The sequence below is a fragment of the Helobdella robusta genome (genome assembly GCF_000326865.2).
Source record: "Helobdella robusta unplaced genomic scaffold HELROscaffold_57, whole genome shotgun sequence".
Classification (NCBI taxonomy): Eukaryota; Metazoa; Annelida; class Clitellata; order Rhynchobdellida; family Glossiphoniidae; genus Helobdella; species Helobdella robusta.
Genome location: NW_008705311.1, coordinates 586,467 through 600,326, shown reverse-complemented (window position 1 = coordinate 600,326; position 13,860 = coordinate 586,467). Strand labels below are relative to the sequence as shown.

General features: G+C 38.5%; 1 protein-coding gene across 1 annotated transcript; it reads left to right on the top strand.

Annotated features, from left to right (window-relative positions):
• Positions 1-443: 443 nt before the first annotated feature.
• On the top strand, positions 444-9,057 carry HELRODRAFT_193703 (hypothetical protein; the record flags this gene model as incomplete). The annotated part of the gene is made up of 20 exons (XM_009028660.1): positions 444-592; positions 967-1,008; positions 1,536-1,657; positions 2,231-2,258; positions 2,641-2,715; positions 2,900-3,055; positions 3,308-3,480; positions 3,762-3,882; positions 4,247-4,363; positions 4,828-5,066; positions 5,401-5,440; positions 5,974-6,021; positions 6,465-6,508; positions 6,806-6,856; positions 7,167-7,281; positions 7,428-7,547; positions 7,836-7,985; positions 8,214-8,303; positions 8,692-8,808; positions 8,918-9,057. Coding segments are annotated over exons 1-20 (2,031 nt in total), but the record flags the coding sequence as incomplete, so codon positions are not given.
• Between the last annotated feature and the right edge of the window lie 4,803 nt (positions 9,058-13,860).

Genomic DNA, 13,860 nt, shown 5'->3' with positions numbered 1-13,860 from the left:
CATTGTTTTGATTGACTTGTCAAGCTTTTTGGAACTATCAGAATTGCAACCTTTCACTTTTTTTCGTTCATCCATCAGTTATGTCATCTGTTATTCATTTCTGACCTGACTTTGGTCTTTTACAGGTCAAACTTACTGGCAAATATGAAATTAGATGAAAATTTGACAGCCTATAGTATAAGATTCTCTAAAATCTTGTATTCTAGATAGTTGGAAAGAAAATATCTACATTTGATGATTATAAAATGGCTTGAATAAGCTATTTATTACAAAATGGTGAATAAATAAAGACAAATTTTAAAAGAGTTTACGTTATTTTATCTGAAAATGTACTTTTGATGCGTAAAATGGAGAATAAAACAATAAGTTCATGAGATAAATGTTAAGAAAAAATAATTTTTTAAATATTTAACTATTTATTCTATGCTCTCATTGCTACTTTTTAATCGTTCTCAACGTTTTTAATAAACACAAACATCTTTTATATTTTAGTTAACAAATAAATAATTAAATTAATTAACTAACTAATTAATTAATTTAATTTAAAATGAATTCTCCTAAAAAGGATTCGAAGTGGGTCTGCTGCGAAACAGTTAGATCAAGATTTTTAATCAATTTTTGTATGAATTTAAATTTTTCAACTGGAGCGCCTTCCTTGTCTTGGTTTTGCGTTCTGCTTCGAGTTTATTTATTTTTTTAGTATTTTTTAATTAATTTCACTCCAAATACATTTTTTTATTACAAAATAAGACATTTTTTGTTACTAACTACACTTTTTTGCGCAATAATTGTGATGTTTAGCGACGATAACTTTCCTCATTTTCATGTTTCAAAATGTTTCAAAATCTTCTTATAAATTCGATTTTTTAATTTTAATGAAAGAAATATTTAATAAAAAATGGCTTAATTAATTGATTAGCCAACTTATTAATCAATAATTCAATTTTATTGATTAATTTATTTTAGTCATCAGAAGGAAGTTTTCATTTGCCACCTGCAATATGCAAAGTTTGTCTGCTCTAAAAATTTACTAAACTAAAACTAAACTTTTATCATTTTTTAATTAATTGATTATTTATTTATTTTATTTCTTTAGAAATTTTTCTTTTTTTATTTGTTGGCATTTAAAATGAAAATTTTATTATTAAATAATAAATGTTTTACTTATCTTTGAACTTTATTAGTATTTAAAAAAGCTTAAAAAAAACTTTATTTGGTCTGAATTATGAATGATTGATAATGTTGTTAATTATTTTAGGAATATTTAATCAATGAAATAATGATTTGGTAATATTAACAGCCAAATAGAAAAATCTTAAATGAAATTCAAATGAAATTCAAATTAATAATAATATTAACCAACCAACCAGTCAACTAATCAATCAATCCTCATTTATAGTCTCCATCTGTTATGGGTCGGACTTTTATATTAAATTAATAATATTATAATTAATAATAATATAATTAATAATAATGTAATTAATAATAATATAATAATTAATAATAATGTAATTAATAATAAAATAAACTTGTAGAAAGAGTTAGTAATAACGTACATAGAGTCACCATGTATGTTCTGGGCCAGTCTTGTCAATCAGATGGCCAAGCAGAGTGACATTGAAAACAGATTGGCTGGTATATGTGACGGTTTGCCAAGGTTCAGAGCTGTTTGTTCTTTCTACTGTTTGTGCTGCCTTGCTGGTACTGTGGTGTAGTGGTTAAGTTGCCTGGCATTGCTATCGCAGTGACCTGGTTTGAATGCAAATAAACTCCTACCTATCATATGTGATATGTGTGTGTGGTGATGAGTAGATTCATGTGTATTTACAGGCACTGTATCTGTCTGTTGTCATGAATGGTGAATTTATGTTGATGTTTGTGTTGTTGTTAATGTTGTTTTTGTAGTATTGGTTGCTATTGTTGTTGGTTTATTGATGTTTTTAATGTCGTAGGTGTTGTTGTTGTTGTTGTTTTTGGTGGTTATGCATTGATTTCGTTGCTGCTGTTGGGACTCTTGTTGATGTTATTGATGTTATAATATATGTTATTAGCTGAGAATAAATTGCCTGACAAGATCATCATCATCATTTTCTTCATTATTCATCATCATCATTCATCCTTAATATCTTTGTCATCAAACTCACCATCATCATCATCATTACCACCACCATCTTCCTCTTCTTCATCCTCTTCGTCTTTCTTAATTTATTTCCTTTGGACCCATCATCAGATTGAAAGGCCCTCCGTGTGCAGGCAAGGTAATTAGCATAAATGAATAAATTAATTAGCATAAATGATTAAATTAATGCCCATAAATGAATAAATTAATGAGCACAAATGAATTAATTAATGGGCATAAATGAATAAATTAACGAGCATAAATGAATAAATTAATTTATCACATACACACACACACACACTCTCATCAATCAATACAAAATTGAGTTTTTATACATAGTTACACACATACACACATAATAATATAATTTGAATGGGTACACACACATACACATATACATACACACACACACAAATACATGCACATACTACTCAACTTAACAAACATACATGTTACACACGCACCCACATACATACATACACACACACACAAATACTTACTCAACTTGACTCAACTCACAGATATATGGATGTGTATACAGTGTAGACAATAACTGGTACAGATGTAAGATATCGCAAGTTATTAACAAGGCCCAGGCTTGTGTTCTATTAGTTTTTTCCATCCATCCATCTACTCATTTATTTTTCTATTCTTTCGTTCATTCATTTATTCATTCATTCATTCATTCTTTTTTTCATTTATTCTTTTGGTCATTCATTCATTCGTTACACGTTCAACCAACCAACAAACAAACCAATCAACCAACCAACCAACCAATAGTCTGAAGTGTTGTACGTCGACTATGGAAATCGCGAAGTAGTTGAGAACGCTTGCCTGGTGGAGTTGCCAGCCGACCTCGCCGATCAGCACATACTCGCCTATCCCTACTGGCTACTGAAGCTGAAGAATGTTAAATCAGAGGCTCAGATCGAAAAGGTAGACGCATTTCAGTTGCATTAAAGGGCTCTATATAAATTCTCTAATAATAATAATAATAATAGCTGCTGTTATTGTTGATGTTGTTGATGTTGCTGTTGTGGTTGTTGTTGTCGTTGTTACACCACCATTATCGTCGTTTCCATTGTTGTTACTACATATTTAAAACTCTCCTAACCGCACACGCACGCACGCACACACACACACACACAAACACACACGCACAAACACACGCACGCACGCACATATTAGGGTATAGAATTTTTGGAGGAGTTGAAGTCGGCCAATCCTCTGAAGGCCACGATGTATTCCAAGACGAAAGACTCGGTCATCCCTATTACAGTGGTCCTAGATTCGGGCGATGACCTAGCCGAACTTTTAGTTAAGAAAAATTTCTGCCTCTACATGACCAATGATGAGATGAGGTTTGTTTGTATGTTTGTTTGTATGTTTTGTTTGTATGTATGTTTGTTTGTATGTATGTTTGTTTGTATATTTGCTTGTTTTTTTGTTTTGTTTGTTTGTTTGTTTGTATGTTTGTTTGGATTTTTTTTTTGTTCGTATGTTTATTTGTTTTGTTTCTTTGTTTGTATTTTTGTAATGGCGGAGAGGGTAATGAATTATCAGTATCACCCACCATCACCACGTGATCATCATTGTCGTCGTCATCATCATCGCCACGTGATGATTATCTACATCACTTTAGATTAAAGTTCGGAGTGCCAGAGTTTTTCACCAAGTCCCCCTCCATTTCTGTGCCGAATGATGTTGCTCAAGATTATGCATCGAGAGTTTCACATTCCTTCTGCAAGGATAAAGTTATCGATGTTGTTGTTGTTGTTGTTGATGTTGTTGTTGATGTTGTTGATGCTGTTGATGTTGTTGATGCTGTTGTTGATGATGTTTTTGTTGTTGATGTTGAGGATGCTGTTGATGTTGTTGATGATGATGATGTTGTTGTTGATGTTGTTGTGGTTGTTGTTGATGTTGTTGATGCTGATTTTGTTGTTGTTGATGCTGATGATGCTGTTGATGTTGATATTGATGCTGTGATTCATGTTGTTGTTGATGTCGCTTGTGATGTTGATAACTAACTAACTAACCAAACCAACCATCCTTCTACTCAACTCTTTAACGCTACTAACTAAATCACGATAAAAAAATGTGTGTGTGTAAATTTCACCCGAAAAGAATTCTAGAAACGGTTACAGCATCAACATCACATCGACAGCGACTTCAGCAGCGGCTGCAGTAACGACAAAACCGACGCACACACACAATGCCTACTCGTCGCCTGTTATAGATGGCGTAAGTAGGATGCAGTCCACTTCGACATTGGGGATGTTCAAGATGAATGCTAAAGTTTGTTGCTGCTGCTACTGCTGCCACTGCCACTGTTGTTGTGGTTGTGGTGTTTCGTTGTCGTGATGTGACTGCTACTAGCGCTGTCGTCGTTGTCGTGATGTTGGGATTTGTTGGTTTGGTTTCTTTTATTGTGGTTGGCAGTTGTTGTGGTGGCGTACGATGTTGATGTGGTCGTTTTTGTAGTTGATGTAGTAGCGATTTGAACGTTTTGTTGTGTTTGGTTGGGATTTGTTCTCTCTTTTTTTTTTGAGGAGCTGTACGCTTTCTCAATGTTGAGTTTAAATGTCGCTTCTGATTGTTGTACTGCCTAGTATCATTCGCTTATTCAACCAGTCATCTATCTATCCAATCATCCAACAATTCATTCCATCATCCATCCATCGTTTTTCATCCATCCATCCATCAAGGGTCCAGTTAGATTAGTGAAGTTGAAATCGTCAGGGGGCGTTAGGGACGACCAGGTGACGGAGTACGAACCCTCGACTATATCGAAGGTGCCTCACGGGGACTATGCCCCCAGCGTGCCAAAAAATGTGCAGTCTAAGCAGCAGCAGCAGCAGTTGCAAATGCAACAGCAGCAGCTGAAGCAGCAGTTGCAGCAGCACATGCAACAGCAGATGATGGAGAAGAAAAATATTGAGTTTGGGTTGGTCGGTTGTTGTTGCTGTTGTAATTGTTGTTTGTTCGTGGTTTTAAATAGTCTATTCTTTCATTCATTCATCCATCCATCCATTAACCATTAGAGCCATTTATTAAGTAAACCAGAAGCCCGTATACAGAGCATGTAAGGTAGCTAAAACATCAACAAAATTAAAAATTGTTCAGGCGAGAATGAAATGTCAACATTGCCATAACAATCTAATTAACGAATTTAAAAATGATAAATGTTAAATATTAACCTACTGAGAAATATGAAAACAACTAGATCGTTGCTGAGAAAGATTCAACAATATTAATAAGAAACATTCAACAATAAACAGAGTTATTGAATCGTCGTTAAATTTTAAGAAGGGAGAAAAAGTACGTAAGGCTATTTTTTAAATAATCTACTTCTTAAAACTGGCAAATAAAATTTATTACTGTGTGTCTAAAATGCACACTCCTGTTAGGTTTAAAACTAAAAATGACTTTTGTAGCCTTGGGCGAAACATTACTTATACATAATTTATAAAAAATATATCCGTCTATCTATATATCCATCCATCTATCTATCTATCTTACCATCTATCCATCCATCTATCCATGTATCTATCTATCCGTTTCTCTTACATAGAATAGAGCAGTTAAGTTTGGAGCTGACAGAGTCCTCGAACGATGTGCTACTTCTCCAACTGGAGAACAACAGCCTGAAGCTAGAGTGCAGCGAGCAGAAGAACAAGATTGGTGTTGGTGGTGATGATGACGACGACGATGATGATGATGAGGCCATGGGGGTGGTGATGATGGTTATGGTGGTGATAGTAGTGATGCTTTTAGAGGTGATGATGATGATTGTTGATGATAGTAGTGATGTTTTTAGAGGTGATGATGATGATGATTGTATTTACAAACAGGAGCTGGAAAGCATGTTGGAATCTAGATCGCATCTTGTATCAAATAGGGTTAGGTCAAGTTTTTATCTTGGCTAAGATGACGATGTTGTTGCTGCTGCTGTTGTTGCTGTTGATGATGATGTTGTTGATGATGAGGATGAAGATGCTGTTGTTGTTGTTGATGACGATGTTGATGATGATGTTGTTGATGCTGTTGTTGATGTTGATGTTAATGTTGTTGTTGAGGCTGTTATTGATGCTGTTGTTGATGTTAATAATGTTGATGATGATACTAGTTTCATTAAGGATGGTGATGATGATGATGACGTTGTCCTATAGGGTATCAATTGGAATAATGATGTGACGACGACGACGATGATAATGTCAATAATAATAATAATAATAATAATGATGATGATGATGATGATGATGATGATGATGATGATGATGATAATAATTGTAATGATGATGATGATGATGATGATGATGATGATGATGATGATTGCAAACAGTTGAAGAGTTTAGTTATAGAGGCGAAGAATCTGATCAAGATGAAGTAATGTGATGATGATGATGATGTTGTTGATGGTGATTATGACGATGACGACGATGTTGATGATGATGACACTGATGATAATGTTGTTGTTGGTATTGCTCTTTAAGTCCTTAATAATTTTCATCATCATTATCATTATTATTATTATCATTATTATTAATAATATTATTAACTATTATAAATAATTAATCATTTTATATTTAATTGTAATTTTTACTTATATTTTTGCTTTTGAATAAATAAAAAAGTTCTCATTATTATTATTGTTGTTGTTTTTGTCATCGTCACTATCTTCAGAGTAAAACAGTCGAAACAAAATGAATTGAAGTTTGAGCTGGATAAAGCAAGGTTCATCATTCATCCATTCATTCATTCTTTTTAATTTTGTTTGGAAGCTAATACAATATATCGTTATATCAATCAATCAATCAATCAATCAATCAATCAATCAATCAATCAACCAATCAACCAAACAACCAATTAATCAATCAACCAATTAATCAATCAACCAATTAATCAATCAACCAATTAATCAATCAACCAATCAACCAATCAATTAATCAATCAACCAATCAACCAACTAACCGATCAACCAACCAACCGATCAACCAATCAATCAACCAACCAATCAACCAACCAACCAATCAATCCTCGACAGCGACATACTGATATCCTTTCAGCCGACCAATCCCATGCTAAGGAAGATTGCCTCAGTACAGGCCGTCTTCGACAACCTCCAGTCAAAGATTAAGGCTAAGAATGTCATTGATGATGTTAGTGCACTAGAAAAAATCACACTCACACGCACACACACTCATGCAGCCACACACACACACACACAAACACTTACACACACACAATAACATACATCAAACACACATAAACAATCGCAATAACGCACACACACGCACACACCCAGGAATTGTTGAAGTTGATATCGGCCAGAGATTCAGCTCGTAAACTTCTATACAGCGACCTCGAGGAACTTTCCCTCAGAACTTCACAACTTCCCATTGAAGATATATACGAGAAGGTCAAGGTCTGTCTGGCTGGTTGTCTGTCTGGCTGGTTGTCTGGTTGGTTAGCTGGCTGGCAGGTTGGTTGGCTGGCTAGCTGGCTGATCAGTGTTTTTCTGATTGGAAATAAAATGAAATATTCCTGAAAAAAACGCATTGTGTAAATATTTAATGTTTATTTATTTACGATTCTTCTCATTTTCAATCAATCTCTCGACACCACCACCATCATCACCACCATCATCATCATCCTCATAACCTCACCCACCACCAAAACTATATGATCATCACCCGACGCAACCCGGAAAAAGTTCATCCTGAAGAGGTTAGTGAAACCGGAGCATCTGACGGAGTTGGAGAAGCTGGACCCGATGAAACAGTCAGACGATTCCTCCTCATCTTTCACCGACCTCCCAGAGGATAAGTTCCAGAATGCCATCCTGACCTACCGATCTTGGAGGGTTTGTGTGTGTGTGTTTCTTCCTCACTGTGTGTGTCTGTGTGAGTGTCTGTGTGTGTGTTTGTGTGTGTTTGTGTGTGTGTGTGTGTGTGTGTGTATCTTCCTCACTGTGTGTGTGTGTGTGTGTGTGTGTGTGTGTGTGTGTGTGTGTGAATTTTTGAATTGAATACATACATACATACACACATACATACATACATACATGTATACAAATTTGTTTTATTATCAGATGAATAATGCAAAAGACAATAGATTTGTTGAGATTAAAGTTGAAGAGAGGAAAAAGCAGATCATACAAGTTATGAACTACGTGGTTTTGGTTGGTGTTAGTTTGTGTCTGTCTGTCTGTCGGTTTATTTGTTTGTTTGTCTGTAATTGTTTCAGTGTCCATCTGTCTTCCTGTCTGTGTGAATGTTTGTATGTCTCTGAATATTTGTATTTCGGTTTGTCTGTTTGTCTGTCTGTCAATTGTTAGTTTTTATGTCCGTATGTTTATCTATCTATTTGTCTGCCTGGTTCTTTGTCTGTTCGTCTGTCTGGTTGTCTATCTTGCGTGAATGTTCGTCTCTTTGTCTTTGTAGTTGCAGGTGTGGACGATGTTGTTGTTGTTGTCGTTGCATTTATAGTTGCAGATGCTAACGGTTTCATTGTCGTTGTTAATTGTTGCTGACGTTGTTGTGGCAGTGTTTCTGTTGTTGTCGTTGAAGGTCTTGACAGAAGAGGAAGTATTCGACAATCGCGAGGAGGTCATCTTCAACAACCTGGACGAGTGCATCAAAGAGTACGAGGTGTCTGCCAGAGAGGAGAGGCAACATCTCATGAGGGTATGTTTTTTTGTTGTTGCTGTTGTGGTGGCTTCTGCTGCCGCTACTGCTGCTGCTGCTGATGCCTGCCGGTGGTTACTGTCACACATGCTCAACCAAACACACACAGAAACTAGGTTACCAAGAAGATCAGTTCTTTGGACAACATCAGCCAGTCTCGCACTGCGTTTCTAACACAACAGTTTACACGAGCAGTAACTACAGCAAAGATCTCAACGCTTCGGCCGTTTCTGCTGCCGCGGCTGCCGCAGTTGCTAGTAGCTGTGTGGCTGGTTGCTGCGTCGGTGGTACGTGTGGTCGCCTGTCGTCTCGTGCTAGTCCTAAATGCTCTTTGCAACAAGAATGTAGTTCGAGTATCGATGGTGTGTTTTGGTGCAAGTGTGTGTGTGCGTGTTTGTGTGTGCGTGTGCGTGTGTGTGAGTAATGATGAATTGGAGATTGATGTTGTTTGCGGTAATGTAGTGTACGATGACGATAGGATGACGATGAGATGATGACGACCATCCAGGCAGCAAAACAGCCAGCAGCTCAATGAAGGACAGAGCGGCCACCACTCGCGTGAACGCCAACTCACCAACGACAACCCACGACAACGACGTCCTCTGGAACTCCATCAGGGGCCTCCTCATTGAGGTACATTCATCGGAACGCGCTGCACCGACTGCAAATTAGCACGGCTGGCTACGCAAATGTACAAAATCACGGACACTAACATACACACAACTCTCTTCCTCACACTGGACATAGAAATAAACAAACATACAGATACAGACACACACACACACACACGCACACAAAACGCACACATACACACACGCACAAAAAACACACACGCAAGCACACAAAACGCACGCACGCAAAACACACACACACGCACACAAAACGAGCAGATGAAACGCCTGATCGATGTGATCGCTCGCCACCGCGGCCTCATGCACCAGCTTTCCATGTGGCTGGACAACACGCCGAACGTGGTGAGCCTCAAGGAAATCATCAAGTCCATCCGCATCCTCAAGTCACAACTCCGACACCAGCTGGCCGACCTGGCGGATTACGACGAGGACCGGAAGTCGAAGGGGATGATGGTGGGAGACGATGGCCAGAGGATGTTGTTGCTGAATAAGTTGAATCAGACGAGGTTCATGCTGCAGGAGGGAATGGAGGCTCAAGATCAGATTATGGTTGTTGTTGTTGGTTGTTGTTGTTTCTTGCTCAGTTGTCTCGCAATGGCACAGGCAGAACTTCAGAACTTTACTAGATGTAGAGCTTTGAGTGTTCGAGACTCAACTTTAAGACTTTTTTTGCACAACAAAAAGCATATTTTACGGAAATTTCCAATAAAATGTTTATCGAAGCGTGATGTTTTTGTTGTTTTTTGATTAATGTTGTTTTCGTTGTTGTTGTTGTGACTTGTTACTTGTTGCTGTTATGTTAGCAACAACATCGCAACACTTAACAACAGTTGAGCATGGCGGAGTCAGACCTCAGGCAGTTCCCAGAGCTGGTCATCTACCACATTGACATACCATTCAAGGCACTCATGGTTCGTCCTCGCTATACACACGCACGCACACACACACACAGACATACACACGCACACATACACAGACTCACAGCAGCTTAGTTAGAGACGGTCGAGCGATGGACCAATACAGTTTAGAGGTACTGGACAAACAGAGAAACACGTACAAGTCTGTATACATCAGGAGGCCAATTGTTCTACAGGTGTGACGATGATTCAGTGACGTCATTGTACGCTAGCATGATCATGTGATTGTGCGATCACATGATGTTGATGCGATGAATGCTATCCAGGAATACTTCCTACATGGACGCACCTGTGACGAGTTCGAAAGCACTGTAGGCTGCTACTTGAACTGCTTCGAGAAGAGTCAACTGTCCAGGATTGAGTTCATGTTCTTTGATACCGTTCGTTTGCTGATTGATTAGTTGGTTGTTCTGGTTGATCGATTGATTGATTGATTGATTGACTGACTGATGGACATTTTTATTTTCTTAGCAACTTTTTTTCACAAAGACGTATGCTAGCGACACACAATGGAAACTTACTAGCACACACACATCTTTGCTGCAAACGCAAACAAACTCAACCCGTGCACAGGCATACACGTACATGAACGTATATACACAAACAAACAGACACACAAACAAACAAACACATACACAAACACACATTCCGACAGAACAAACACTCGGCAATCGTTCAGACGCCATTTAGAGAACATAACTTTAGTAAGATGCTGATGGCCGGCTCAGACGAGAATATGGTCTGTCTGTCTGGCTCTTTCTTTGTAAATATGTATCTCTGTGTGTGGGTGTGTGGTGTGTGTGTGTGTGGGTTTGTATGTCTCATATTTTACACGTCTGCTCGTTTTGTTTCACCCGCACGCACGCGCACGCACGCACACGCACACACACTCACACACACGCACGTCCGTGCACACACAGTTGTTATACATGTTGTACAACGTTCTTCTGGATCTTTACAACATGCACAAGTGTGGAGTTGTACACGGATCGGTCAACCCGGCCTACATACTGTATGACTGCAATCAATGGTCTGCCTACCTCAGGCCTTATGATTTCTCAATGTCTCCCGTCAGTTTGTCTGTGTTTGTTTATCTGTCTGTCTGTCTCTATGGATGTGTGTGTGTGTGCTTGTGAGTTTGTATGTATGTTTGTGTGTGTGTGTGTAAATGTGTGCGCGTGTTTTTAATTGTTTAGTTTTTATTGAGGCTTCTACTTGCTTGACTGATTCATTCATTTTTTCATTAGTTATTTGATCGAATAATCGATTAATTTAAATTAATTTATTTCCTCACAAATTAGCTCTCTTTCTCTTCCTCTCTTTTTCTCTCTCTCTCTCATACACACGCACATATACCGCAAACAGCACATTTTCGACAACAAACAAAAACAACATCAAACAACACCAAACATCAGCAACAACAACATCAGCAACGAACAACACAAACAACAAACAGATAGAGAGATTGAAGGAGAACACCTGGCAGGGTGTCAGATACACGCCGCCAGAGATGATGCAGTGCTATAGCAGCGTCAACGGCAGTGGTGGTAGCGTTGGTGGCCTCGCTGGTGGCTGTAGCAGTAACAACAGCAACATCTTCGTACACACCTCTGCCGACATGTATAGTTTCGGAGTGCTACTACATCTGACCATCAAATCGAAGATCCCTGGAAACAAATTCATGGACCTCAATGCCATACTCATGATGGAACCTTCTTCGCCTAAAATTGTAAATTATGCGGTAGATGGAGCTGTTTGTTTGTGATTGTGTTTGTTTGCTTATTTTATTATTTGTTTGTTTGTTTGCTTGTTTGTTTGGCTCGCGTCAATCTTCACACGCGCACACACACACACACGCACACAAATTTATGCAGGAAATGATTCAAATGCTCCTGAACAGTAATCCCAAGCAGCGTCCCACAGCCGATGCCCTCCTGAAGAGTAGTTTCTGGATGGAGGTTGGCAAGGATTACGACAAAGGAAAGGCCTTCATGGTGCGTCAGGCCATGGAAGCTGCAGAATCCAACAAGAAGGCAGTCTCCCAACTCGTCAACAACATGTGCCTCACTGATAGAAACAAACTCATCGACCGCAACAACTTCACAAGCTACCCGACCACTGGCGCCCAACAGCAACAGCCACACGCTAGCGGCGGAAACACGAAGAGCCACACAGAGCAGGACACCAAGAAGCCAAGTAGGGCGAATGAGGACGACGACGATGAGGACGACGACGACGAGAACGACGACGATGACGACGACGATGAGGAGCGCGACGACGATGAAGAAGAATATGGCGACGATCATGAAAACGTCTCGGGGAGCGGTCGAACCTGGAGCTCGTCTTCCAAAGTCAAAAGTCTAAAGAAGACGACCAAAGTGAAATTCAGCATGCAGAAGGTGAGAGAGGAAGAGGAGTCGGAGTTTGACGACGGCAACGATTACGACATGGCCGACGACAACGACGACGGTCGGACGACCGGAACCGCGGATGAGGAGGAGGAGGAGGATGATGGCGAGGGTGGGGATAATACGTCAAAGGATGCCGGGTCATTGGGCACGAAAAATTTTAAATCCCATCGAGGTCCCGGGAAGAAAACAACGACCTCTTCCGCCAGGTGATTCAATGATTGATTGATGATTGGTTGGTTGATTGGTTGGTTGATTGGTTGGTTGGTTAATTGATTGATTGGTTTGTTGATTGATTGACTGATTGATTGACTGATTGACAGGTTCCACAAGGGCAAGCAGTGGTCCAGTGACGAGCTCACTGACGAGACAGCTCCTACATTTGACAGAGGCACTGTTGATAGGAGTGACGCAAACCCCACTGAAGATGAAAGTCTGTCAGAGTGACTGTGAAATTTGTTGTCGGTCTGACGTTTCCTTGTTGTTATTTGATGCTGTACCTTATAGCTCTTGCTGGTTCTTGTGTTATGCTAGTTGAAATGAGAATGCATTGTATTTGTCGTCGTTAATTAAGATAATAATGAATAGAAATAATAAGATAATAATGAACAGAAATAAACAAGATAATAATGAATAGAAAGAATAAGATAATAATGAATGGAAAGAATATTTTTAATGATGTTATTTCTAACTCTCAGCCACAAGTTCGCTGCCTTTGCTTTCGAAGGGTCACCACTTTGGGTTCAGTTTAGAGGATAGGATGTTCGGAGTGAACAGACTACCGCCACCTGAAGATTAATTTTCGGAAAATTTTGGAAACCTCTCCCGCTTCTAATTAATTAATTAATAACCAATTATAGATAAATTGATTAATTAGTTAATTATAATTAGTAGTTTACAAATCTCCCTCGCGATTGTCTCCTATAAAATTACCTTGATTTAATGTTTTCAATGTAACCTGTGCGATTTTATCTTGAAATTTACATTTCGTTTTTTTCGCTAATTCTGTCTCTTTTTCGTCTATTTCTTATTTTCTTTCGTCTCTATTTCTTATTTTCTCTCTCTCTCTCTCTCTCTCTCTCTCTCTCTCTCTCT